Raw genomic sequence first — 27,596 nt, 5'->3', positions numbered from 1 at the left:
TTCAAATAATACAAGATTATTATTTGTACATATTTTTGTGATTTAAGAATATATTTTATATGTACCCTAAACTAAAAAATTATGTATTAACATTTGATGTGTATATTCTTTTTGTTACAGTTGGTTACTTCAGTAGAATGCAGTGACCACAACCCATCAGAATGAATGCGACCCATTGCACACAAATCTCGCAACAATGGCAGCTCAACACCGTCTGACCCTTGACCGCGAACAGAAAACATCCATTCATCCAAACATGGTCTTAAACCACACCCTCGATCATAGGATGCGGCGTTGAGGGAACGGCAGAAGCCTGCTGAAGAGGAAGAGAGAATGGCTTCGGAGTGTGTTGTGAGATCGAGAAGCTGGATCCGTCGTGAGCGCGAATTGTCTCGCTTGGTGCCGAAATGAGCTTGCGGTTGCTAATTTGAAGCTCCAGTGGCGATGCGATTTGCAGCACACCTGTAGTTGATTAGGGTTTTTTGTGGGTGAGTGACAACTCTAGCATTGATGGAGGTACTATGTTGTGAATGGTGGTGGTGGTAGTGGCAGGGTAGGATGGTGCAACTATCATAGGTAGAATTACCGTGAGGAATGCGATTTCGAAGCCTTTTTTTTTAAGAAGCTCGTCTTGTACATGATGCCCCTTTGACTCCCGCGAGTTTTGCTGATGAATTTTACTCAATTGCACATCATAAACCCTAAACCCTGGGTTGAAGTTGTGTTCGTCTTGAATTGCAGGCGATGCAAGATGTTGGGTTAATTTTTACTGGCTCATGGAACCCTAGTCTTAGTTTAACTTGTTGGTTTGTTTGTTTGTTTGTTGGTTCTTTTTTTTTTTTTTTTTTTTTGGTGTGGACCCCGATGTTGAATTTTAAGAATGCCGCAGATTGATAGTAAGGACTGCGTGCGTGGGATTGGAGTCTTAAACGAACAATGCTTGTGGCATTGCGGCGCCGAGCTACAGGTCGAGTGACTCGGGCGTCTGAGGTATGTGTACGTGGAAAAGCTTGGTTTATTTGTATTCCTTGTGGCATGAATGTCTTGATAGCTACTTTGATACCATTGCGTTACTCTTTGAAAATTTCCATGGCGTATTGACATAGTTACGGTTTTGCTGTAAACAGTTTTGCAATGGAATAGCTAGAAATCTGTCTACGAAAAATTCTGGGCCCGATGAGTGGTGGGCTGTAGATGGAGAACTCTTACGGCTGCGGCCAGAGCGTGGGAAGGGATACAAGCTTGTGAACATGGCGGAGCCGGACCCGAGACCCAAGCCTCTGAACTACCGAAAGCTTTTCGCTGACCGTATGGCTCGTATGCAGGATATTCGTATTCGTGACAATGTGAGTTCCGGTGTCTGAGGACATTTATATCCTGGTTTTGGGTGGGGTTTCTGTTACTAATTCATGACTCTACTGCTTCCATTTTGGAACTGTCTATATTTAACGAATCGTTTCTAAAGAGTGAGATGATACGTTAGGATTCTGGGGGAAAGGTGGAGTATTTGGAGGTTATTGTTGGACACTTACTGGGTTATATATGTGAAGAAAGTTAGGTTGACATTTCTGCTGAGGTTGTGAGTTGCGTTTCTGAAGAGTCAAGAAGGTTATTGGAAGGCCTACATGGAGCGCTTTAATCGCACACGTGAGGAGTGGGAGAAGCTTTACTGGGATGGAGTTCCACGAGCTCCCGATCAGGACCCCGTTGCAAAGAGGCCTATAGACCATTATCTAGTTCTGGGACTTAGAAAGTACGCTTTTCCATAGTTCATTTTCAATTATCTCAACAATGGTTGGGAATGGTAAAATGATTAAGTTGCCTTAATTGTATATCGTTAGAAATTGATCACCAATCTAATTTTAAGCCAGGTCGATATGTCAACTATGTTACCTTGAAAATCCTTATGATTCGAGCTCATCATTATATTCAGCTATTTTTTACTTAATGTATTTGGTGGCTGTGCAGGAGGCATCAACCATATTCTCCTCTTGAGCTTAAGGTAGAGAAGTTGGATCCAACCATAGCCCGTCACTTGTTCTTGTACCACTCATATCTTGGAACAGGGATTTGAAACTGTCTTTGGCAGTTGCTGAAAGTCCTTGTGATGCATAGTCTAACCTCGCTGTTTACGTTCATTTCCACAGTCTGCATTTCGCGATAAAGCTATGTTGTACCATCCTGAAAACAATAGAGAAAAGGATCCAAAGAAAAGAGGTATGGGTGTTCATCTTGTTTTTGGTTTTTCAGTTAACCAAGTCGCTTTTTTCTTTTTTTTACATTTTTTAAGAAATGTTCATGTCCACCTCACTATGAAGAAATATTTTCATGTAGACATGTGAATGCTATATGTACACTTCGTGAATGTAAAAATTTGTTGCTAATTGATTTAGTATTGTTGGTCATGATAGTTTCTGACTTCGTGTGCATCATTGTCTTTGCTTAGCTGCAAACATGGCAAAGTTTAGGCAAGTTTGGGAGTCATACAAGAATCTGCAGAATAGGCGAAGTTGGTGAGAAACGACCTTTATTTGTTGACGATGGCCTTCTCAAGCGGGAAAATTTGATACGTGAGGGGCATTATAGGGAGTAGCGTTGAAGTATCCAATAGAAAGTAGGGAAAATATCATTTATACCCCTCAAATATGTTGAAATATCAAGAATACCCCTACATTCTTGATAATAGCAAGAATATCCTGTAGTGTGATAAGTTATCTCCAATCTCACAAAAGCCTCCTAGATTCCATTACTTAGTTTTGTTTTATATGCAGCACAAATCTTGTGGCTTTATGATGTGCTTTGAAGTTTTTGTTTGTTCTGCACCCTCGGGCGACTGTCGCAGCCCCCTCGCCCTCATCATCCTTCCTCCGTGACATCTTCCATCATCTGTCCCCGCGTCGGGGTGTGTTCGGTGATCGGACTAGTTGCCATGTACAAAATTCCTCCCACAGCACAGAAATGACCATTTCCATGTTGACAGTTTCAACATCCTCGGTAATGTTCCTCGGCGATGCTCCTGCAGCGCTCAGCTCTGTTTGTGATCAGTCATGCGGGTCATTCCCTGTTTTCAATGCTCATATAAGTGTGTACAGTTTACGTGTACCCTGCCGTAACTTGTATGACATTCACCTCGAATCTGGACCGGCAATCAAGTTGAATGCCACGCTAGCCATTTGAGCGAGTAGCAGTAGAGCTCGGTTCTTGGCCCAAAGTGGGAGCTGCACATTCCAGAAATCGTTGAGAAGTTGGAAAAGTTGGATGTTGGTAATCAAGGAAAATTGAAGAATTAAGTATTGCAGAATCAATGAGGGATTACGCATACCTGGCTGAAACACATTGCTAAAGGGCCCAAGCACTGAACCATGTCGGAGGCAAGTCGTGTACAGATCTGAGACAAATCGGGTACATTTGCTATTGTGAAGAATGTAGGGGTATTCTTGATATTTCAACATATTTGAGGGGTATAAATGATATATTCCGCAGAAAGTATATGCGACTTTGTGACGTCTTCTTCGTGACGAAGAATATTGGTGATTCACCAGTGGGGGAAGCAACGATCGAGGGAAAGGATTTTTGGCCTAGAAGTTGTTAGAATTTTGGACAATTAAAGCACTCATCACAAAAGCATTGCATTCGTCTAAATTCCTGATCTGTCCTCCAACCGCTTTTTGCTGCTAATATTCAATGCGTATTTGAATTCACTCACCAGTTTATTCTCACGTAAAGAAGACATGGTTTGTTTAGATAGAATGTATAATATACTACTTGTGCTCACTGGTTACATTGCAGATGTAAATCAATGAGCTAGACTTTGGAAAATCACCCATCTACTTTACTCGGCCCACAGTGATTCATGCAAATACGTTGCTACAACTCGAGCAGGCTTTTCTCAAACTGCTTGCGAAACCCAAGCATAATAGGCTCAGCTACAAAAACTTTCTAGGTAACTTGTATGCTGATGCCCTTCTAAACACATAATTTTTGTTATCTACCACGAAGATTCATATCACAAAGCAAAGGAAACTTGCAGAGGGTCCCGATGTGCTTAGAAAAAAGACTTGGACATTGTGCTTTTGGCCACATAGGGCAGAGTACAATGGGATCAGTCATCATCCAGAGTACTAATCTGTATCACTTGATTAACAAAACTCAAGAACAAGGTGTCAAGAGTTTTGTTAATGGTAGTTAAATAGGCCATGTACTGTTGCACGTTTTTCCACCATCCTTTGGGCAGTATTCATTCAACTCATTTCTCAATTTTTCAGATGGAAAGCTTCCAGCATTTCAGAATATCTTTTCTGGTACTCTGAGTTACAGATTATTCAGAGACAAAAATGTTTAATTTACGTGTCCGTCAAAGCAACCATGGTGAGTATGATGGATAATTTCTAAAATCCGCACAAAACATTGCACTTAATTTAATTTAATTTAATTTTTTCACAAATGTGATGAGGTTGAAGTTTGTAAAATGCCATGAGTTTGGGTCTAGAATGTTTCTAAGGTATAGAGGATGGAAAATTGAACCTAAGTTTACAAAATAGCATTGGGTGAGTTGATAATTCTAATCTCAGGTTTGAAATCACAATCATCTATGTTAGATCCTTGTACAAATTTATCCTTGTTGTGACAAAAATAAAAGAGAAGAAGAAACAATATCTAGGAACTATAATTTTTTTTTAGGAGAGAAAAAAATTATATTATTTAAAGAATCTTAAAATCTTTTTAAGAAGAACTTATTTGCAAAAGTAGTAGATTAGTTTTTTTTGGATTTTTAATTTTGAAGAAACTATTGAGACTCAATCCACTAATTTTTTGGATGATTGAATCAAATTTATTTTAAGAATTTTTCCTACCTCACATAATTTTGTTGATGTTTTCTAATTTTTTGTGAAATCTAACTTAGATAAACTTAACATGTGCTTTTTGATATATTTTTCTTAGTAAAATTGATATCCTATTATTTAAAATAAAAATCTTTTTTTAACAATACAAGAAAAATTAGTAATCAAACAGGAATAGAAATCTAATTGCTGATTAAAATATATGTATATGTATATATATATATATATATATATATATATATGCAAATATAAGATATAAATTCCTCTTGATCTTTAATTTTTGGTGAATTTTTCAAGTATAAAAAATAAAACAAAAAAATTATGGTTACTCAAAATATTAGTAAACTCTTAGTTTTTATTCATGCTTTTATTTTTTTTATTAATATAAATTTATTATCAATTTTTTTAATACCTAAAAAAACAGATATGAAAATTTTATACTACTTATAATTTAGTCATAAATTGGTTTATGAATGTAATTAAAGTATTATTGTTTTTACAAAAATTTGAAATCAAGATTTTAAACCATCACAAATACCAATCACAATATTAAATTTTTTATTACTATTTTTAAAATTTTATATATCAAAATATAAATATTATATATATTTATTTAGAATTTTAATTTTAATTTCAAATTTTTTATAGATTTTATGTAAGATTTTCTACTATGTTAAAAAATATATTTCAATACTTAATGCTAGGATAAAATCAGGGTTTCGTTTATGAAAATTTATCCAAGAAAAAATTATAATTAATATTAGATAAATTTATTCTTATTGATTTAAATAATAATATTTGAATAAATCATAACTAATATTAGATCCATTTTTTTTTATAATTTATAATTTATATATAATTATATATTTTAATCACTTATACATTAAAATGAATCATTATATAAATAATACTAAAAAATTATTTTATACATAAATATTTAGAAGATTATAGTTTTTTATGTAATATTGGAAAATAATACTAAAATCAAATACTAAATTAGAAATTTATAATGCTTGAATTCATTTGAATTCTTTAAGAGTAAGATAAAATGTTTAATTTTAGAAATTAATTATTATTATTTTTAGAAGTTAATAAATTATTTTATTTTATTTTATTCTTTTATATTTTAAAAATTGTTGACTATCTACCTTTAAATAAAGATTTTTTGTTTTCTAATATTGATTTTTTTAAAAAAAGAATAAATTATCCTTTTTTGTGAAATTTTTTATTTGATATTTGATATTGCAGATTTTCTTCTTCTAATTTAACTTGTGGATTTGTTAAGATTATTAGTTATAGAAATAGAAGGAAAAATTTCAGATGCTACACTTGGCAGAAGTAAGAATAGTTCTTCAATTATTGTAGATTTGTACAAGGTTGTTAATATTCTTAGGGTGGAAATCTCATATATTACCAATGCCAACTATAGAGGTACTATTCGTATGTTTATGGAAGAAGTCAATAATGAGATCTAATTTCTATGCCAAAAAGTTGTGTAATTGAGACAAGCAAATAGATCAACCTCAAAAAATGAATCTAAGAGGTCTTACTACAAGTATGAGAGACACATGGATTAGTATGTTGAAGAAGTTTGATAGAACAAGATCAAAATTTGGAGAATTTCTACAATAGGTGAAGCTCTATTTAAGTTTATATCTTTTTTGATATCATGATGGATTTGTTCAAGTTGGATTTATTGACACACTCCTATATGAAATAACTTTCTTTTGATTTGCACCTTTAATGAAAAAAGATTCACAACTCTTATATGACATAAATTTATCCTTATAAGTATTTATGGCCACATTTGGAGAAATCAATCAAAAAAAAAGGTAGTAGAAACAAAAATCTTATATTTATAATAAAAATCACATTCAATTACCATATATGTTGCTGAATTCCAAAACCTTGCTTGCAACATAGATTGGAATAATAAATCCCTTAAAAATTAATTTTGATATGGATTAAAAGATAATATCAAAGACTTATTATTGATAATGTCAAAAGTAAAGTCATTAGAATAATTTATTATCCAAGTTATTACATGCAACAATCAACTTTTTGAAAGACATAAAGAACAATGATCTTCTTAGAAAGGAGTAAGTCAAGTCATGACAATTTTTTTGAGTTTTTAAAAACTTATTTATCAAGGCTAAAACCTATGCAAATTAATATAGTAGATTTTTTATTTCTCATTGACTAAGAAAAGACTTGATGTTGTTTGATTATGTGAAGCCTAGTTAGAAAATGCACCAAATACTTGGTTATGGAAGATAAATTAAAAATTGCATAATAACTTCTGATAATAACTTCTAAAATTATGAATAATTATAATAAATTGCAATAACTTAATAATAAATTATAACAACTCTAATAAAATCCTAAATAAATTTCAATTAAATCTTAATAATCATAATTAAATCTTTATTAAATTCTAAAAAAATCTTAAAAAATTATTATAGAAATATTAAAAAATAATATATATTTTTTATAAAATCCTAAAAAAATAATAAAGAAATTTTAAAGAAATATTACAAATAAAAATCCTAATCAAATCCTAAATTTTTTTTGATTAAATCTTAAAATAATTCTAAATAAATCCTAATGAAATCCTAATTTAATTTTAAAAAAATCTTTATAAAATTCTATATAAATCTTTATCATATTTTAATCAAATTTTAATTAATTTTTAATTAAATTCTAATAAAATACTAAATTTTACATAAAATATTAATAAAATTTTAAATCCTAAATAAACTCTAATAAAATCCTAAATTCTAAATCAAATCCTAATAAAATCATAATCAAACCTTAAATCTTAAGAAAAAATCTTTAGTTTCCATAGACATATATATTTTTAAAAATAATTACCTAGATAGAAGTAAATAAAAATAGATTAATTTTATAATAACTTCTAGGGAAGTTTTCTAAAAGCTTGATAGATGATGTGGTGACTTTATACATATTTGTGATTAATTGGTAGATTAAAAACTTATTCAATAAGTTAGCCACATGTCACACCTATTGATAGCTTATAGAACAAGCTAACTATATAGTGCATATATGAAAAACTTGCCTTCTAAGTTAAGACATATATCTAACAAAGTCAACATATTTTAGAGGTCCTACAAAACATTGCAACATAGTTCTTAGTTAGATAGTATATATGGAAGCAAGAATGAAACCTTTTTCACTTTTATCAACTCTTTTCTTGCTTCTAATCTAATTTCAAGGGTCTCTAGATTTCTAGACTTTGGCAATAGCCATTCTACTTTCTTCTTGAATATATATACTTTCTTACTATTATTTTTTTATGTCTCTTTAATACTTATTTCATTTTTTTTATGTCTTTTCTTTTTAAATCTTGTCTTTGATAGATTGACAAGAGTGCTATGCCATTGATTTTTTTTTTTTTTTTTAGAAGTAAGTAGATCATCTCATTTTTATTATTGTATTTCAAAAGTTATAGACTATCTATCTTAAACTAATGTTTATTTTTTTCACTCTGATTTTTTTTCTTAAAGAGAGTGGATTATCTCTCTTTGTTGAAATTTTCATTTGATATTAGAGGTTGCAAATTACTTTCTTCTAATTTGACTTGTGGATTTATTAATTATTTGAAATAAAAGGAAAAATCATGGATGCTAGACCTAAGAGAAGTAAGAATAGATTTGTAACTATTATAGATTTTTACAAGCTTATTAATACTCTAAGGGTAGAAAATTTATAGATCACCAATGCCAACTATGGAAGCACTATTTTTATGCCTATGGAAGAAGTCTAGAATCTATGCCAAGAAATTATATACTTAAAGAAAGTAAGTAGATTGACTTCACAATCAAATTCAAGAAGTCTTCTTTCTACAAGCATGAAAGAGACAAGAATTAGTATATTTGAGAAGTTTGATGGAATAAGATTAAAATTTCAAGGATTTCTAGAAGTCAAGTTCTATTTAAAGTTGCATCTATTCCAATATTCCAATGGATTTACTCAATTTGGATTTATAAGCACACTTTTATTTGAAAGTGGTGTCTTTTGGTTTATAACTTTGATGGAAAAATATTCACAACTCTTTTATGATTTGAATTTTTTCCTAAAGTTATTTATGGCCATATTTAAAAAAAATAATAAAAAAAAAATAGAGACTAAGCTCTTATCTTTATGCCAATGATTACAATTAGCTACTATATATGTTGCTAAATTCCAAAACCTTATTTGTAATGTGGATTGAAACAAAAAAGCCTTTATCAATTAATTTTAATATAGATTAAAAGATAACATCATGGATTTGTTATTAAAAATACTAAAAACAGATTTTTTGAAATAATTTATTATTTAAGCTATTATATGTAAGAATTGACTATTTGAAAGGCATCAAGAATAAAAATTTGACTAGAGAAGAACAAGTCAAGTAATAATGAGAATTTTCAAGTTTTCAAAAAATTATTTATTAAAGCCAAATCCAATGCAAATTAATATAGTACATTTTAAATTTTTCACTGAGTAGAAAAAGATTCAATGTTATTATATTATGATTTGACTACTATGTGAAAATAATGCACATAAATATTTAATATATAATTTACTATATAATGTAATAAGAGCCATATTATTAGATTTTAGTTAGTTACAAAATATGGTTAGATTACTACTTTGAAGTGGTTATTCAAAAGGGCTATTATTGAGGTTGGTTTTTTATTGATAATAATTTTATACATTTAGAACCACCTTTATTAGACATCGGTGACTCTTGAAATCTTATTTTATTTTTTTTATTTAGTATTTAAGGCATATATTATGTAAATCTTATAAAAAAAAATATTAGAAAGGAATTTGGTAGAAAAAAGAATAGTTAGGGAATCCTTATAGATGAAAGGAGATAGATGATGAAAATCTCCATTGCTATTGGCCAAAAGACATGCTCAATGGACTTCAAGGAGGTTGTTTGAGGTCTTATTAGGAATTAGGATTATTTTTTCAAGCTCATTCGAATTTTAGAGACTAAGATCAAAAATTTTAGGTTTTTAATTATGATTTTGGTGCAAATTGTGTGTGATTTGGAGTTTATATGAAGAAAATATAGGTGCTCAAAGTTAAGATGTTGATTTTATACCTACTGTCACTCTTTTGGATATAAAATGCACATACAAAATGCAATGAAGGATCGACAACTTTGATTAGAGAGAAAACTTTCTTGATTATACTTTTTGTACATTAATTGATGAATTTTAAGTCGAAATGAAAGAGATATTGGAAGTTGAAGTCAATACTTCAAATCTAAAGATAGTAAGTAATCCAATTTACTAGTGATTGTATTTTGAGCTACATCTTAAGAAATTTGATAAGATTCTAGCTCAAAATTTCTAAACATGCATATAATTGTGTTTTTAAATTTTATACATAAATTTTGTAGCATTTGAATTTTGGATTTTGAAGAAATAGAGAAAATAGTACTTGGATGCTTATAGATTAGGATTTAGAATAATTGTTAGGATTTCTAAAATACCAAAAGATTAGTAGTGAATTTATAGTTTGTTTTTTTAGTAAAGCTTAAGAATAAGTACTGTAATATCTAGTAATTTGAAAGAAATTTAAAAATTAGATCAAGAGATATGAATTTCTAAAATTTAGAGAGAAAAATCTTTTACGAGATAAATATGTTTTTTGGGGTTTTGTTATAATTTGGGTATTTTATATAAAGTAAAGAGGTTTTGGAAGCCAAGACTTTGTATATAAGTTAAAGGTGGAAAAAATCACTTATTGAAGCTTAGCCAATAAGTTAAAACTAAACTCTCTATAGCTAAGTACTTTTTGTATTTCCAAATTGCAAATCACACCATACGACAATGTGATCAAGAAGGTTTGTGCTTACATTATAGAAAAGCTAAGCATATTATTCAATATTATTCAAAAAAATAATTCAATCATAAAATGAGAAATATAATTTCTAGAATAAATAATGTATCAAAAAATAAGTTTTTTTTAGCTATAATAGAAACGAAGTAATTGGAATCATGTATAATATCTAATAAAGATCCTATTCTTTCTTCAAATCCTTTACTTTGTTTTATAATAGATATGTGTTTAGAATTCAAAAATCATAAAGTCTTTTCCTTAGTAGATTTAAGAACCTCAGCTTATTTTACAAATGAAGACTTTGTCAAAAAATAATAAATATCATTAGTCAAGAAAAATAAACCTTTACATGTAAAAATTATAGATAATCATTTATTATATTTTAGAGATATTATCTATGTAATATTCTTTTAGATGTAGGAATTAAAGATCAAAGTAATGTAATAGTATTTGATGTAATAAGATCTCTTCTCAATCCAATTATTTTAGGATTATCGTAGTTAAAAAGTATAAGCTTCAAATAGATTAAATTTTTTGTAACCTTGATTTTTTTAAAATTTAATTCAAAATTATATTATTCAAGTAAAAATACATAAGTCTAATACATCCAAACCTTTACTTGTAGATGTGAGAGCTTTCATGCATGCGATAAAAGAAAAGTTATTTTTTGTTATATATACCACATCTATTTTTCATGGTGAAAAGATGTTAAGTAGTATTCTTAACTAGTATCAAGATTTTTAAGATATTTTTGAAAAAAATATATAGATATTTTTTCAAAGCATTGATCTTATGATTATTCAATTGATTTGTAAGAAAGAGCTTAATCATCATTTGGACCAATCTGCATCTTATTGCAAAATGAATTGACTGCATTAAAAGAGTACATTGGTATGAATTTGGCTAAAAACTTCATATACCATTCAAATCTAATAGGAGCTCTTATCTTATTTGTGAAGAAAAAAGATAGATATCTATGTATATATATAGATTATTGAAGATTTAACAAGATTACTATTAAGAATAGATATCTTCTATTTTTGATTTTAAAACCTCTTGATTAATTTAATCAAGCAAAGATTTATATAAAAATAGATCTACAAAGAGTATATAACTTGGTCTGCATAAAAAAAAACATGAATAGAAGATTACTTTTTGAACTAGATATAGATATTTTGAAAATAATGTTATGCCTTTTGGACTTATAAATGCATTGGCTAATTTTCAACATCTTATGAATGATATTTTTTGTGAGTTTTTTGATAATTTTATTATCTATTATTTAAACAAAATTCTAATCTATTTACAAAACATAAAAGAATACAAACTCTATATTCGCAGTATGTTACAAAAACTTAGAGATGTAAGATTATATGCCAAGATGGAAAAGTGTGTATTCTACACTATTCAAATTGACTTTCTATGATACTTTATTTCTAATGAAGGCCTAATGATGGATCCAAAGAAGGTCCAAATTATCATAGATTAGAAGATTTCAAAAGCAATAAGAGATGTGCAATTCTTTTTGAGCTTTTTTAATTATTACAAGATCTTTATAAAAAACTTTTCTTAAGTTGTAGCTCTATTTACATATTTGACTTGTAAAAAAAAATTTGAGTGGAAAAAAAAAGTCGAAGCATTATTTGATGCTTTGAAGAAGAAATTTACTTCTACACTAATCTTGTATTGTGTCGACTTTTCTAAGGTATTTTTCATAGAAATAGATGTATCAAACTTTATTTTGAATTTAATATTATTAAAAATAGAAGAAAATAAAAAATTCCATTAAATAGATTTTTATTAAATTTTTTTTAGCAATGAAGGTTAATTACAAAATCTATAATAAAAAACTTCTTTATTGGAGATTCTTTTTAAGAATGGCAACACTATCTAAAAGGCACTTCCAATTCATTCACCATATATACAAATGATAAGAACCTTAAGTATTTCATGTCAATATGTATATTAAATTATTGCTAGGCTTATTGGAGCTTGTCATTATCAAGATTTGATTTTAAGTTTATATATTGATATAAGAAATAAAAAGGTTTGTTAGACACACTTTCTAGATATCTTTATTTTATACCAAAAAAAAAAGATGCAACTTTTGATCAATAAAGAATATTTATTTTGAAGTCTAAGAAATTTCATCTTTAAGAAATAAAACCAATATTGACTATTGATTCAATTTTTATTCAAGAAAATTTAATTAAGTATATCTTTTGTTCAATTTTTTTTTATTCATGATATCAAGAATACTTCTTTTAAATCTCATAATACTTCCAAGTTTGAGTTCAAAGACAACCTATTTTATTTTGAAGGTCGCCTATATGTTTTAAAAGAAAAAGTACGTTTATATATTCTTCAAGCATGTCATGACTTTTTAGTGGCAAGGCATATTGAATACAACAAGATTTTGGAGGTTATATCTAGATATTTTTATGGCTACAAATATAAAAAGCTGTGAAAGATTTTGTATAGTCATATGATATTTTTTCAAGATCAAAAATTCCTTGTCATCAATCCTATGGATTTTTTTAACCATTGCCTATACCAAAACAACCATGGTCTTCTATTTCTATAGATTTTATTAGAAATTTTTCAAGTTTAAGTTTATATAACTCTATATTCATGATTGTAGATTGCTTCATCAAAATGGCATATTTTATACCATGTAAAAAATCTATTTTAGGTGAAGAAATAACTAAGTTTTTTTTTTTTTTTTTGATAATATCTATTGCTATCTTGGATTGTTAAATAATATTATAATAAATAGAGAGATAAAATTTATATCAAGATTTTTGAGAACCTTTTTTGAGATATTGAAGGTGGATGTAGAATTATCTTTGGCCTTTCATCTTGAAATTGATAGAAAAACAGAACATGTGAATCAAGTACTAGAATAGTATTTGAAATATATCATCAACTATAATTAAGATGGTTGGACAATTCTTATACCATTGACAGAGTTTACATACAATATTTTGATATATTTTTCTAATCAAAAAACATATTTCTTTGCCAATTATGATTATCATCCATGAATTGATATTTTTAACTTTTCAAAAATTAATAATCTTACGACATAAGATTTGGCAAATTATTTGTTAAAGGTACATACAACAATAAAGCTACAATTAAAAGAATCTTAAGAACAATAAAAGATCAATGTGGATTTTTATCATAAGAAACAACTATAATTTAGCATAGATGACAAGATATGATTACTTTATTGCAACAGCAAGACTACTTATCTTTGTGATAAGTTGGACTATCATAAACTTGAATTTTTTTTCTATTTGTGAATAAATCAATCTTATTACTTATTAATTACATTTATCAAAGTCTATAAAAATCCATCCTATATTCTATGTATCTCTTCTTCACTCATATAAAACAATGAATATTTAGGAGAGAAGAAAAATTCCATTTTTTTTTGTATATAAGTAGATAATAATTAAAAATTTGAAATAGAAGAAATTTAAGATTCAAAGCAATGCTGAAATAGGTTGGAATATCTTATTCATTGATATAGATTTGATAATATTTAATACACATAGAAATTAGCAAAGATTCTTGCAAATGCAATAAAAAAAGTTGATGCTTTTTATCAATAAATTCTATTAAAAATAAGATATGGTGCTAAAATGATGTTGAATCAATAAGAAGTAGATTCAACTTAAGAGTTATTGTTTGCTAAGTCTATCTTCAAATAGATGGTGAGATATAATATTATCATGTAGTAACACAAATATATAGTAAAAAATAAAAATATGGATGATATGTTAGGAACATAATCTTTAGAATCTTTTAGAGACAAGTTTCTAGAACCTTTTAGAAGTAAGTCTGTGGAATCTTCTAGAAGCTTTTTAGTTGGCAGAAGATATTAGGAACATAGTCCTTAGAACCTTCTAGAGATAAATTTCTAGAACCTTCTAGAAGCAAGTCCCTAAAACCTTCTAGAAGCTTCCTAGTTGGTAGAAGTTGCTTGAGAAGCTTCTTAAATAGAAGTATATATTGGAATCGAGGCTGAAGAGTTCTTCAGTCTCGACAACACATCTCTCGGAGCTCTAGCTCACCTCTCTGGTGTTGTTCTCATCTGATTAATCTAGTTCTTGCCAGTTCTTCTTGAATTTCTTGTTAGATCTCGAGTCTGTATTTCTGTATCCGTGACAGTTTGTCGAGATTTCACTCACCTCAGATATCAGAGCTAGTTTCTTCTTTGTTAGAGTGTGGATTACCCCTCTGCTTAGAAGTGTACTAGCATTTTAGAGGTTGCGGATTACCCTCCTCTAAACTGATACTTCTTTTGTTACAATATTGGAATCTTATTCTTCTTAGAAAGAGTGGATTATTCCTTTTCTTGAAGCTCTTAAGGCATTTTAGAGGTTGCGGAGTATGCTCCTCTAAACCAATATTGTCTTCTTGTAGAGTCATTTCTGTCCTTCTCTTAGAATGGCTGGACGCCAAGACATTAGTATGACGGAAAGTTCGAAGTCCAAGTTAAATGCTATCATGAATGCTCTCGCTACGTTATCGTAAAGAACTGCAGAGATTGAAGGAGTCGTGGCAAGGCTTCATAATGATGGAGCATCTGGGATGGCACAATCTAGGTTGCACCAGCTTCAAACTTCTGGACTTGGAAAAGCAACTTTGCCTCAGGTTCGACAAGCATCGCTGGTTCTACAACATAAGGAGCCCTGAGTTAGCCTTCCGGACAAATTCGATGGTACGCGTTCCAAGTTTCGAGGATTTATCAACCAAATCAGGTTGATAACAGTTTTACAACCCGAACGCTATCCAATGGAGGAGTCACGTATTGGGCTTGTTGGAACCTTACTTACAAGACAAGCTCTATCATAGTTTACTTTTTTGTTTGAAAAACGATTACCCATACTAAACAACTTTGAAACCTTTTTGGAGGCCTTTGTAGAAGCATTTGGTGAACACGACAAGGTTTGATGGGCTACAACAAAGATCCGATCACTACGACAAGGGATGCGCTCTATATCAGTCTATGCATCGGACTTCAGGCAATTAGCATGCGACATCAATTGGGACGAAGAAGCATTGATGAGTCAATTCTATTGGGATTTAAAGGACGATGTGAAGGATTTGCTGTTAACTCTTTCTGATCCACAAACACTCAACGAAGCTATTAGCCAAGCTATGAAGTGCGATAACCGCCTATTCCAACGCTGCTAAGACCAATATTCAAGACAACATATGGTTCGCCATGCCCCAACTATGTCGGCAAGCAGCTTAAATTCGTATTCAGAGGTAGAAGACATACAAATTGATGCGGTACGTATCAAATCCCTTACTCTAGAAGAAAAAAAGTGGCGTATGGAGGAAGGTCTATGCTTGTATTGTGGTGAAGAAGGCCACAAAGTTGGAAACTGCCCCAAGAAGCAAAATCGACATATTGTCAAGACTAGGGGTGCGTTTATTTAGGAAAACGAGGATGCCAAGCCACAATAGGAACCGTGCGACTGGATAGTGAAATATCGCAACAACAACTAGGTTCCTTTCTTTCCGCTCAACCTGCCCTTTATTTTACAATCCCTTTGCTTATTGGCCCTCAGAAACTGAGAACCTTAGCATTATTAGATTCAGGAGCATCTGCTTGTTTCTTAAACAAAGAATTTACAAAGCATCATAAGATCTCTTTAGTACAAAAATCCAAACCTGTTCACATTGAGGTCATAGATGGGCGACCTTTATTGTCTGGTAGTGTCACCTATGAATCAGAACCTATAGAAGTGATGTTTAAGGGCCATAGTAGTCATATTATTTTGAATATTATTAGAACCCCATCAAATCCTATTATTCTTTGTCTTTCCTGGTTGGAAAAGCATAACCTATTCATAGATTGGAAGTTGTAAAAGATGATCTTTCCTACAAAACCACCCAAGAGCAAGCCTAGTAGAAAACCCCGAATAGAAAAATCCTTATTTATTGGAGCAAGAGCGTTTATAAGATCGTCCAAGGAAGGCACACTATTTGTCATTTATGTGGCTCCAACTACCGGGGAGAAGATCTCGACAACAAGTATACCGGAGCAATATAAGGATTTTAAAGACGTGTTTCAAAAGAAAAATGTCGACATGCTACTGGAACACAGACCATATGATTGCGTCATAGACTTACAGGAAAGAACACAATTGCCTTTTGGCCCAATCTACAATCTATCGCAGATGGAGTTGGCGGAGTTGCGGAAGTACATCGACGAGAATCTAGCCAAAAACTTCATTTGTCATTCAAAATCGTTGGCTGAAGCATCCATCTTATTTGTGAAGAAGAAAGATGGCTCATTACGGATGTGCATGGACTATTGAGGCCTCAACAAGGTAACAAAGAAGAATCATTACCTGTTATCCTTGATTTCTGGTTTCTTAGAACAACTTGGACGTACAAGGATTTTTACAAAAATTGATATAAGGGGAGCTTACAACCTCATACGAATCAAGGAAGGAGATGAGTGGAAGACAGCGTTCTATACAAGGTATGGCCATTTTGAATATAATGTCATGCCCTTTGGTCTTACCAATGCTCCAGTGATCTTTCAACATATAATGAATAATATTTTTAGAGAGTACCTTGACGATTTTGTTGTCATCTATTTGGATGATATTTTGATATTCTCCAAAAATGAGGAAGAGCATGAAAAGCACGTTCGTTTGGTCTTGGAGAAACTACGCGAGCGATCACTATATGCCAAATTGAAGAAGTGTTTATTTCACCAAATAGAGATGGAGTTTTTGGGGTTCGTTGTGACTACGGAAGGCTTGAAGATGGACCCCAAGAAGGTGGAAGCAATTGTGTCCTGGGAGGTTCCGAAGACGGTGAGAGACGTATAATGCTTTCTTGTCTTTGTCAACTTCTATCGGATCTTCATTAAGAATTATTCTCAAGTTACTGCTCTTCTCACTCGGTTGACATGCATCGATAAGTTGGAATGGGGACCTCTAGCGGAGAAGGCATTTCAAGACCTAAAAATTGCATTTACTACGGCTCCAATCTTGGTACACCCAGACTTTACAAAGGCCTTTTATTTAGAAACTAATGCTTCGGATTTTACTTTGGAAGTTGTACTTTCACAAATGGGAGAAGACAAGAAGCTCTATCCAGTTGCATTCTATTCTCGAAAGTTCTTTGCTGCTGAAATCAATTATGAGATCCATGATAAGGAACTTCTTGCTATAGTGGATTCTTTCCAAGAATGGCGTCATTTTCTTGAAGGAGCTGTACACCCAGTGACCGTATACACAGATCACAAGAATTTGGAGTATTTCATGTCGGCTCGAGTTCTAAATCGACGTGAAGCTCGGTGGAGTATGTTGCTATCTAGGTTCGATTTTATTATCACTTATCGACTTGGAAAGCAGCAAGGACTATTTGATGCCTTATCGAGTAGATCATATCTTGTATCAAAAGCTGGAGAAGTAATGTTTGATCAACAATGTATGACGTTGTTGAAGCCAGAGCAATTTCGGCTTTGCGCTACTATTGTGCCAATTGATGCTGACTTCTTGAATCAGGTACGTGTCATGACCATTAAAGATTCAGTAGCCATTGATATCAAGCAGCATGCCAATGACGACAAATTAAAGGTGGAGGGAGATCTTTTATACTTTGAAGAGTGGTTGTATATCCCAAAAGGACCAGCACGACTCTGAGTTCTTCAATCTCGCCACGATTTTCCAGCTGCGGGACTTTTTGGATTCAACAAGACCTTCGAGCTTATTTCTCGAGATTTTTGGTGGCCTCAAATGTGGAAGGATGTGAATGATTTTGTTTTCTGTTGCGACATCTGTTCAAGATCCAAGAATCCTCGGCATCGCCCTTATGGACTCCTACAGCCATTGCCGATTCCACATCGACCATGGTCTTCAGTTTTGATGGACTTCATCACGGACCTTCCATCATCGAACTCATTTGACAGCATCTTTGTCGTGGTAGATCGGGTTACAAAGATGGTGCACTTTGTTCCTTGCAAGAAGACATCGTCCAGTGAAGTCACAACAAGGCTCTTTGTTGATAATGTGTATGGATATCATAGACTACCAGATGATATCATATCAGATCGAGGAACCCAGTTCGTATCAAAGTTTTGGAGATTTTTCTTTGAGATACTGAAGGTGGATTTCAAGCTTTCTTTGGCTTTTCATCCTCAAACTGACGGCCAAACGAAACGGGTGAACGAGGTCTTGGAACAATACTTATGATGCAGCATCAACTATCAGCAAGACGATTGGACCACATATCTGCTGCTAGCCGAGTTTGCATATAACAACACCCTCCATACGTCGACTCAATAGACACCATTCTTTTCCAACTATGGATATCATCAGAAGGTTGATTTATTGAATCCGTCAACAAATAACAATCCAGTAGCTGAAGGATTTACGAAACAACTATCAGAGCTTCAAAATACGTTGAAGCTTCAATTACAATCCGCTCAAGAATCCTACAAGGCTACTGCAGATAGATTTCGGAATCAAGCACCTACTTTCAAAATTGGAGATAAAGCATGGTTTCTTTGACAGAATATCAAGACCAAGCAACCATGTAATAAGTTGGATTATCGAAGATTGGGACCATTTATCATCCAGAAGCAAATCAATCCAGTGGCGTATCGTCTGGAATTACCGGCTTCTATGAAGGTACATCTAGTCTTTTATGTTTCGCTGTTAGAGCCTTATCGAGAGTCGTCTTTTCTTGGAAGAGTATAATATCTGCCACCTAGTATTGAGATCAAGAACCACGAGGAATACGTGGTTGAAAAGGTACTGGATTCATGACGAAAGTGGGGCAAGTTGGAGTATCTTGTTCATTGGTGCGGCTACGATATTAATGAATAAATGTTGTCATGTTGTAACACGAGTATACCGTGAAAATATAAAGAAAGGAGACTTTTATTAATGTTCAGTTATCTTGAATATTGGGAGCAACGACCGATTCCAGTGCCAATATTCAGGGGCCAATTTAGACAATATGAGACCTGAATTGGTCGGGCGACTCAATGTGGTCCTGATTATGGGAGTTTCGATTCCATTTCAGGCTGTCCTGTTCTCTGTGCCGTTTCAAGGAATGCTGTTTCCAGAAAAAGAACCTTTTAAAAGGCAAAAAATGAAGGAAAAAGCTCTGACGATGGAGCCAATTTTGGATTCAAGATGGAAGATTGAAGAAATTCAGAGGCTAGGATTTGAAAGGGGAGAATTAGGGTTAAAGGAGAGGATAGGTTAAGAAATGAAGGGGGAAAAATCAAGGTTTTAAGGGTCGGAGAGCTAGCTTCATGCCTCGGAGGGAGGAAAAAAAAGATAGAGAATTGGAGTTTTTTTTCTTCATAGGGTTTTGGAAAGACTGAGACAATCGTTGCTGAATAGTCGATGTGTTGTACTGGTGAATTGGGATTTTAATGAAGTGGGTGTGATTACTCTTGACTGTTTTGTGAAATTGAAGTTACGTCTGTGATTGAAGAATTAAAAGGGTATCTATAGGATTGAGTATGCGGATTGAATGAAAATTTTTGGGTTAATCTAACAAGACAGTCAGTGGATACAAGGTCGTGAGTATAAAGCGGTATTGGAGATTAGCAGATTGGATTGTTCGGGGTTCTTATAACGTCTAGAGACCTACTGGCTGGGGCAAAAAAGATTTTAGTGAGCAGTCGAAGGACATCTGTATAGATTTGCGATATATTCTTACAATCATCTATATTCCAATAGTCAAAAATTGATAGACTGCTTGAATATTAGCGAATCTCCATACTACCTTCTACAACCAGATGTCCGACGCGTTCTCGAGCAGGAAAGTACATAATACGACATAAGTGGTGAATCCGACGTGAAAGCTTGAGGTAGGATGTATTCGATTTTGTTTGATTTTATTTTTATTTTTATGGAAAACGAAAATAATAATTTTGAAGGATCTTTGGAAGGAGTTTTTGGTGGAGGTTCTTCTAAAGGACAAGGTATGCACATGGATCCGTCTATTGCTAGTATGTTTCAAGCCTTCTCATTATCAATGTAGCAACTGCAAAGTAATGATCGAAAGGAAGCTTTGGCAACCAAAGCATTGTAAGCAGTGGTCAATAAAATTGATCAATTTGATGGAAGGAATATTTCAAGGTATTTAAGATGTTATGTTCGTGAAATGGAATTAAATCGAGTTTCTGAGAAGAAAATGGTTGAATTATTTGGACTTGTCATGATACCGGAGATAAGAGACCATATTACATCGATTACAGATCGTTATGGAAATTCATGGGAGGTTTTTTCACATGCATTGAAAGACGAATATTTCTTGGAAGATGTTGATCACGTTACTAAAAAGCTGTTTCTGGAATGGATTGAATGGCCTAATAAGAATTATAAGCAACAGAGCTACTAAGAAAATTTGAGAGGCAGTACTCTCAATTATTGAAGGTAGAAAAATTGACACTGGAGCCGAATAAAGTTGATCTATTTCTTCAAGCTGCTGATGGAGAATTGCAAGGGAAATTAGAACTCCTTCTTGAAGATAAAGAAGAAGATGAAGGATTGACAACAGAGTGGAAGAACGTTGAAGATGCAGTGGAGTTGCTTACAAAAAGAGAAACGAGAAAGGATAGGAGCAATATTCCGAAAACAGTACAAGCACCCAAAGCTCCAATATGTACAACACCACCAACAATGCCTACAGTTCAACCTTCGACATCCTTATCAAAGAAAGCACATATGGGGATGGAAAAAATTATACGAGGAATGCGAGATCTTCAAATCAAATTAGGAAGACTTGAAGAGAATACTTTTATAAATAATTTGAAGAATGTTTCAAAACAAAGATATGTACAAAGATGCATTTGGTGTGATGATGCTTCACACACTAGAAAAGATTGTAATGAATTTAATAATATGATACGGCAAGGAATTATTTGCTGGAAAGATGGAAAGATAGCATTAAAAGATAGAGAGGATCTTCTTCAAATCAATTTTGGCAAGGGAGGAATGAGAGCATTGGTTTAAGATTACTTAAAAGAGCATGAAACAGGTTCACAAGAAAGTGCAAGTTATGGTGCTAGAGTAGATGATGACCTTGGTGGAAGTATGAAATCTAGTGAGGTTTGGGCTTCTGCTGTTTCTACAATACAAGAAGGGAAATTACCTCGAGAAGCGTTATTGAGGATTGGAGCTACAATATAAAATGCAACAGGTTGGGAGGATCTTGTTGAGTCTCTTTCAGTTCATGCATATATTGCTAAGAGCCAACATGAAGCTTTGATGGAAGAAAAGAGATGAGAAAATTTTGATGATACGAGAGAAGGAAATTCTTCTAAGAGGTAAACTTGAGGAGACAAGGCTCGGGAGGCAGCTTCACAAAATTTTTTTAGTAAAGGATACCTTAGCATCATTGGAAGAAAAAGCAAGGGAGATAAAAGATAAGGGCAAATCAATTGCTTATAAGCTACTTTTTGACATTGAAGTAGCAACAAATTTGAAAGGGGTGTTGGAAGAACGTATATTAAATGCTAAGGTGGAATTCACATTGAAAGAAGTTTTGGAAATTGCAAAGATGGAGTTTCATGATGTTATCATTGATAGCATTAAGCGAAAGAGGTAATTAATGGACGAAATTGGAATGAGTCATGCTATTGATGCAAGAATATATAAAGATGAAGAAGAGGTTGATACTGGTTACAAGCAACCAACAAATGAAAAGAATGGGTATAATCAACGAGTACGTTTCAAAGATTATAGTGATAAGAAAATAGAAACTTTGAGCCATTATACTGGAAAGCATTGGACAAGGGCAACTACTAAGGTATTGGTGAAAGTAGGAGATATAGAAGAACCAATTGTTGCTTTAGTCGACCATGGTTCTGAAATAAATCTCATGTCTAAAGATCTTTATAAGAAGCAAAAATGACCAATTGATATGGAACATGGATGGACAATACGAGCAGCTAATAACACATAGGGCAAATTATATGGAGCTTGTCCAGATGTCAAAATTTGGATTGGGGATGTTGCGACGGAGCAACATTTCTTTGTTCAAGATACAATGTCTTATCTGTTGATTTTAGGACAACTTTATATTATGGCAACATGGATAGAAACAAAAATACTTGACGATGGTTCTGCTTATACAAGAGTACGTAGCGAAGATGGGAGGAAAGCTGTATAATTTCTAATAGTACCTCCTAACCATGAACAGAATCGAGATAGGTTGAGGGAGAGACCATTGCCAAAGATTGTTGAAGGATTTAAGGATTTTCGGGAGGTACCACTATAAAGCAAGATTATGGAGGTACAAAAGAGGAGGTACTCTCACTAGATGAAGGTGCCTTTGATGCGAGTTTTATTGGTATTTTGGAGAATGGAAATACTATGTATAAGAAAGTTGATGATTTTAAAAGAAAAGAAAGAAAAAGATTATATAATATTGAAAGAGAATTATGCAAGTTAGGTATGCAGCAAGAAGATAAAAGTGATTTGGATAATAAAGGTGACGAAGACAAATTGGACAAAGACGTAGAGAATCTATTATAAATCAAACAACAATTGGGTAAATAGGTGCATACCGGAGGATGCACAGGTTCAAAGGGGGTGGATGTCGTGTTGTAACATGAGTATACCGTGAAAATATAAAGAAAGGGGACTTTTATTAATGTTCAGTTACCTCGAATATTAGGAGCAATGATCGATTCCAATGCCAATATTCAGTGGCCAATTCAAACACCCCGTCACAGTTGATCAAGGCATACTTACCAGTAACGAAATGCTCCGTTCGAGTCCAATAGTGGGAGTCAACAAAATCAAAAGGACTAAATTGATGACTAAGCGAGTCTGACGTGAAGGACCAATTTGACCCAATTATGGGAACATCCAAGTCTTACTACGGGCCTCTTAACCAATCTAACGCGAAGGACCAATTTGACCCAGTTACGGGAACATCCAAGTCTTACTGCGAGCCTCTTAGCCAATATGAGACTTGAATTGATCGGGCGACTCAATGTGGTCCCGATTACGGGAGTTTTGATTCCGTTTCAGGCTGTCCTGTTCTCTGTGCTGTTTCAAGGAACCTTATTTTCAAAAAAAGAACCTTTTAAAAGGCAAAAAATGAAAGAGAAAGCTTTGACGACGGAGCCAATTCCGGATCCAAGATGGAAGATTGAAGAAATTCAGAGGCTAGAATTTGAAAGATGGGAGAATTAGGATTAAAGGGAAGAATAGGTTAAAAAATGAAGGAGAGAGAATCAAGGTTTTAAGGGTTGGAGAGCTAGCTTCATGCTTTGGAGGGAGGGGAAAAAAGACAGAGAATTGGGATTTTTTTTTTCTTCATAGGATTTTCGGAAGATTGAGGCAATCATTGCTGAATAGTCGATGTGTTATACTGGTGAATTGGGATTTTAATGAAGTGGGTGTAATTACTCTTGACTGTTTTGTGAAATCGAAGTTACATCTGTGATTGAAGAATTAAAAGGATGTCTATAGGATTGAATATGCGAAGTGAATGAAAATTTTTGGGTTAATCTAACAAGACAGTCAGTGGATACAAGGTCGTGAGTATAAAGCGATATCAGAGATTAGTAGATTGGATTGTTCGGGGTTCTCTGTAATGTCTAGAGACTTATTGCCTGGGACAAAAAGGATTTCAGCGAGCAGTTGAAGGACATCTGTATAGATTTACGATATATTCTTGTAATCGTCTATATTCCAACAATCAAAAATTGATAGACTACTTGAATATCAGTGAATCTCTATACTACCTTCTACAGCTGGACGTCCGACGGGTTCTCGAGTAGGAAAGTACGTAATACGACAACGTGGGAGCCAATTGAAAATCTGGCCAATGCACTGCAAAAGGTACAGGAGTTTCATCAACAACATCCTCATTAACCTAAGCTGGTTCGACGATAGCTTCTTTCTGAAGCTTGTTCATCCAAGAATATAAAAAAGGGAGAGAACACCTCCAAAATTCGTAGTTGATGTAGTTATTTTCTCCAAGATAAAATAGAATTTTTTCAATAGCCATAGTTTGGTCTTCTGATATGGATAGCCAAGAGATAGATACTATGCCAGTCAGATTATCTCAACCGACTAGGTCACGAAGGCGACCCCAAGATGAAGAACTGCCTATACCACGACGACGATGGAAGAAATCGAGTAACCGATCATTGGTGATTGTATTTGAGTCTGAGCCTGCTTACGATGGTCAGCTAGAAGACATGTTTGCAGGACAATTTCATAATGAAGACACGAAATTTCATGCTTGGTTAGACGTTGAAAGAGTGGGCCACTACCGTTGGCTTCAAGGGCTGATGAACCACTTGCCTCGTGAACAACAGTTGGAGTTCATAATAGACGTTATGCGACAGATCTTCATTTTCTTGCGTTGGTACTGATCAACAACTTTGCTTCTCAGAGATCTCGAAGCTAAAGGAGGGGATGATGTTAGGGACATAATCTTTAGAACCTTCTAGAGACAAGTTTCTAGAATCTTCTAGAAGCAAGTCTCTGGAACCTTCTAGAAGCTTCTTAGTTGGCAGAAGATATTAGGAACATAGTCCTTAGAACCTTCTAGAGATAAATTTCTAGAACCTTCTAGAAGTAAGTCTCTGGAACCTTCTAGAAGCTTCCTAGTTGGTAGAAGTTGCTTGAGAAGCTTCCTAAATAGAAGTATATATTAGAATCGAGGCTGAAGAGTTCTTCAGTCTCGGCAACACATCTCTTGGAGCTTTAGCTCACCTCTTTGGTGTTGTTCTCATCTGATTAATCTAGTTCTTGCCAGTTCTTCTTGAATTTCTTATTAGATCTCGAGTTTGTATTTCTGTGTCCATGACATGTTATTATAAGAGAGCTTAATAAAAAGATGTAGTAAAAAAATAAAGTTAAAAGATAAAAAGATAATAAAAGATTTAGTTTTTATACTATTTTTTTATAGAAAGAACTTCTATTTATTTTATAGAGGCATTAATGAACTAAATCAAAATAAATGAGATAAGAAAATAATATAGATATGTATAAGAGGGAGTTAAAAATAGATTTTAGCAAAATTTATCTCAAAATTGAAGAAGCTAAGAATTGATACTCAGAGAGGACATATTGTCAAGCTAGGTTGAAATCAAATCCTAAGGCTTAAAATCCCACACCTATCATGATTCCAAAGTTATTTGATAGATCAACGAGTGGAGTTTGAAAGCAAAATTAAAGAGAGATTTTTAGGCATTAATTTTATGTTAATTAAATCAATGTTGAATTTTTGAGGGATTTTTAAAGTTAATAATGTTCTTGATTAGTTTAGATTTTGAGAAATAAAAGTATATTTACAAATTTAAAGGATTCTTAAGTTTTTTGGTATGTATATAGATTAATTTTGGACAATGTATTGGTATGCTAGTTTTAAATGTGTATGCAAATTTTGAAATCAATCACACGATTGGATCAAAGAGTGTAAAGATTTTTATAGGTTGAAGTCTGAAAAATTAAAGTTTGAAGGTTGATAAGTATTTCTAAGATCTTTTAATTATTTATCAATTTGATTGAAGTGAATTTTTTTTGTATAGATATTGGACTCAATTTAAAATATTTAGGTAAAATTTGAGAGCATTTAAATGATTTAAGATGGATTATATTAAATAATTTATTTAGAATTCTTTATTTTTTCTTTAAAGGTTTTTATTTCTAATATTTTTTAAGATTATTTTTATTTTTTTAAAGTTTATTTATTTATTTATTTATTTATATATATTTTTAAGATTACTTATTATTTATCTTTGGAAGTAGTTTGAGACTTCTTTGTGTTTCTTTTATAACTCCTTTTAAATTTATTTTGGATTAGTCAAAATTTGATTAAGATTACTAGCATCTTCTTAAAGTTATTTAAGATTCTATTAAATTTGATAGGATTATTTTTGCATTTCTACTTACCTTCCACAACTAGGTGCCTAGTGCATCCTTAAGCAAGAACACATGTAATATAACTTAAGTAATAAACCTGATGTGAAAGCTTGAAATAGAAGATATTCGAATTGCTTATTTTTATTTTTATTTAATGAATAGATAATAAGAGCAAGGATTTTGAAGGAGCTATGGAAAGAATTTTGAGTAGAGCTGCTAGTGGAGTTTCTACTAAAAGACGAAATATATATATCTGGACCCAATCATTGTAAGCATATTTTAAGCTTTTACATTATCTATATAACAATAGCAAAATAATGATTGCAAGGATGCTTTAGTAGCCAAAACATTATAAGCAATAGTTAATATGGTTGATCAATTTGATGGAAGAGACATCTCAAAGTATTTAAGTTGATATATGTAAGAAATAGAATTAAATCAAGTCTCTAAGAAGAAAATAATTGAGCTATTTGGACTTGCCACAGTATTGGAGATACAAGAACATATTATATCAATTATAAAGCATTATGGAAGTTTACATGAGATATTTTTATATGCATTAAAAGAAAAATATTTATTAGAGGGCATTGATTATGTTACTAAGAAATTATATCTAGAATGGATTAAATGACTTAATAAGAATTTATAAGCAATAGAGCTATTAAGAAAGTTTAAAAGGCAATATTTTCAATTATTGAAGATAGAAAAGTTGATATTTGAGCCAATAAAGGTTGAATTATTTCTTTAAGTAGAAAATAGAAAATTATTAAAAAAAATTTAAATTACTTTTTAAAGACAAAGAAGAAGATGAAGGATTGACAATGAAGTGAAAAAATATTGAAGATATTGTGGATTTTCTTGCAAAACAAGAAAAGAAGAGAGTAGTTTATAAGTTATTGATTTATAATACAAGATGTAATAAGTTGAAAAGTTCCTATAGAAGCTCTTTAATTTTATACATATATTGCTAAGAGCCAACATAAAGCCTTGATAGAAGAAAAGAAAAGAATTTTTT

The 27,596-nt window shown here is 32.2% G+C and overlaps 1 protein-coding gene across 2 annotated transcripts; it reads left to right on the top strand.

The window, feature by feature from the left end:
• The first annotated feature begins 358 nt into the window (after nt 1–358).
• Nucleotides 359–2,788, top strand: LOC112284380 (uncharacterized). 2 transcript variants are annotated; one of them, XM_024524128.3, is made up of 7 exons: nt 359–488; nt 890–990; nt 1,128–1,346; nt 1,599–1,753; nt 1,969–2,002; nt 2,148–2,217; nt 2,447–2,788. In XM_024524128.3, the coding sequence occupies exons 2-7, from the start codon at nt 937–939 to the stop codon at nt 2,515–2,517; spliced, it is 603 nt and encodes a 200-aa protein (XP_024379896.1). In that variant the 5' UTR covers nt 359–488; nt 890–936; the 3' UTR covers nt 2,518–2,788. The 2 variants fall into 2 exon arrangements, with proteins under 2 accessions (XP_024379896.1, XP_024379897.1); XM_024524129.3 differs by having other exon boundaries at nt 742–990.
• Nucleotides 2,789–27,596: the final 24,808 nt, after the last annotated feature.

This window comes from Physcomitrium patens, chromosome 7 (assembly GCF_059467195.1).
Source record: "Physcomitrium patens ecotype Gransden chromosome 7, ASM5946719v1, whole genome shotgun sequence".
NCBI lineage: Eukaryota > Viridiplantae > Streptophyta > Bryopsida > Funariales > Funariaceae > Physcomitrium > Physcomitrium patens.
This window is presented reverse-complemented; position numbering and strand designations above follow the sequence as displayed.

Coding starts and splice junctions, on each gene's coding strand:
- LOC112284380 (XM_024524128.3), top strand. CDS start 937: ATGCTTGTGGCATTGCGGCGCCGAGCTACAGGTCGAGTGACTCGGGCG. Junction 1,347..1,598: donor ATATTCGTATTCGTGACAAT/GTGAGTTCCGGT, acceptor GCGTTTCTGAAG/AGTCAAGAAGGTTATTGGAA. Junction 2,003..2,147: donor ATTCTCCTCTTGAGCTTAAG/GTAGAGAAGTTG, acceptor TCATTTCCACAG/TCTGCATTTCGCGATAAAGC.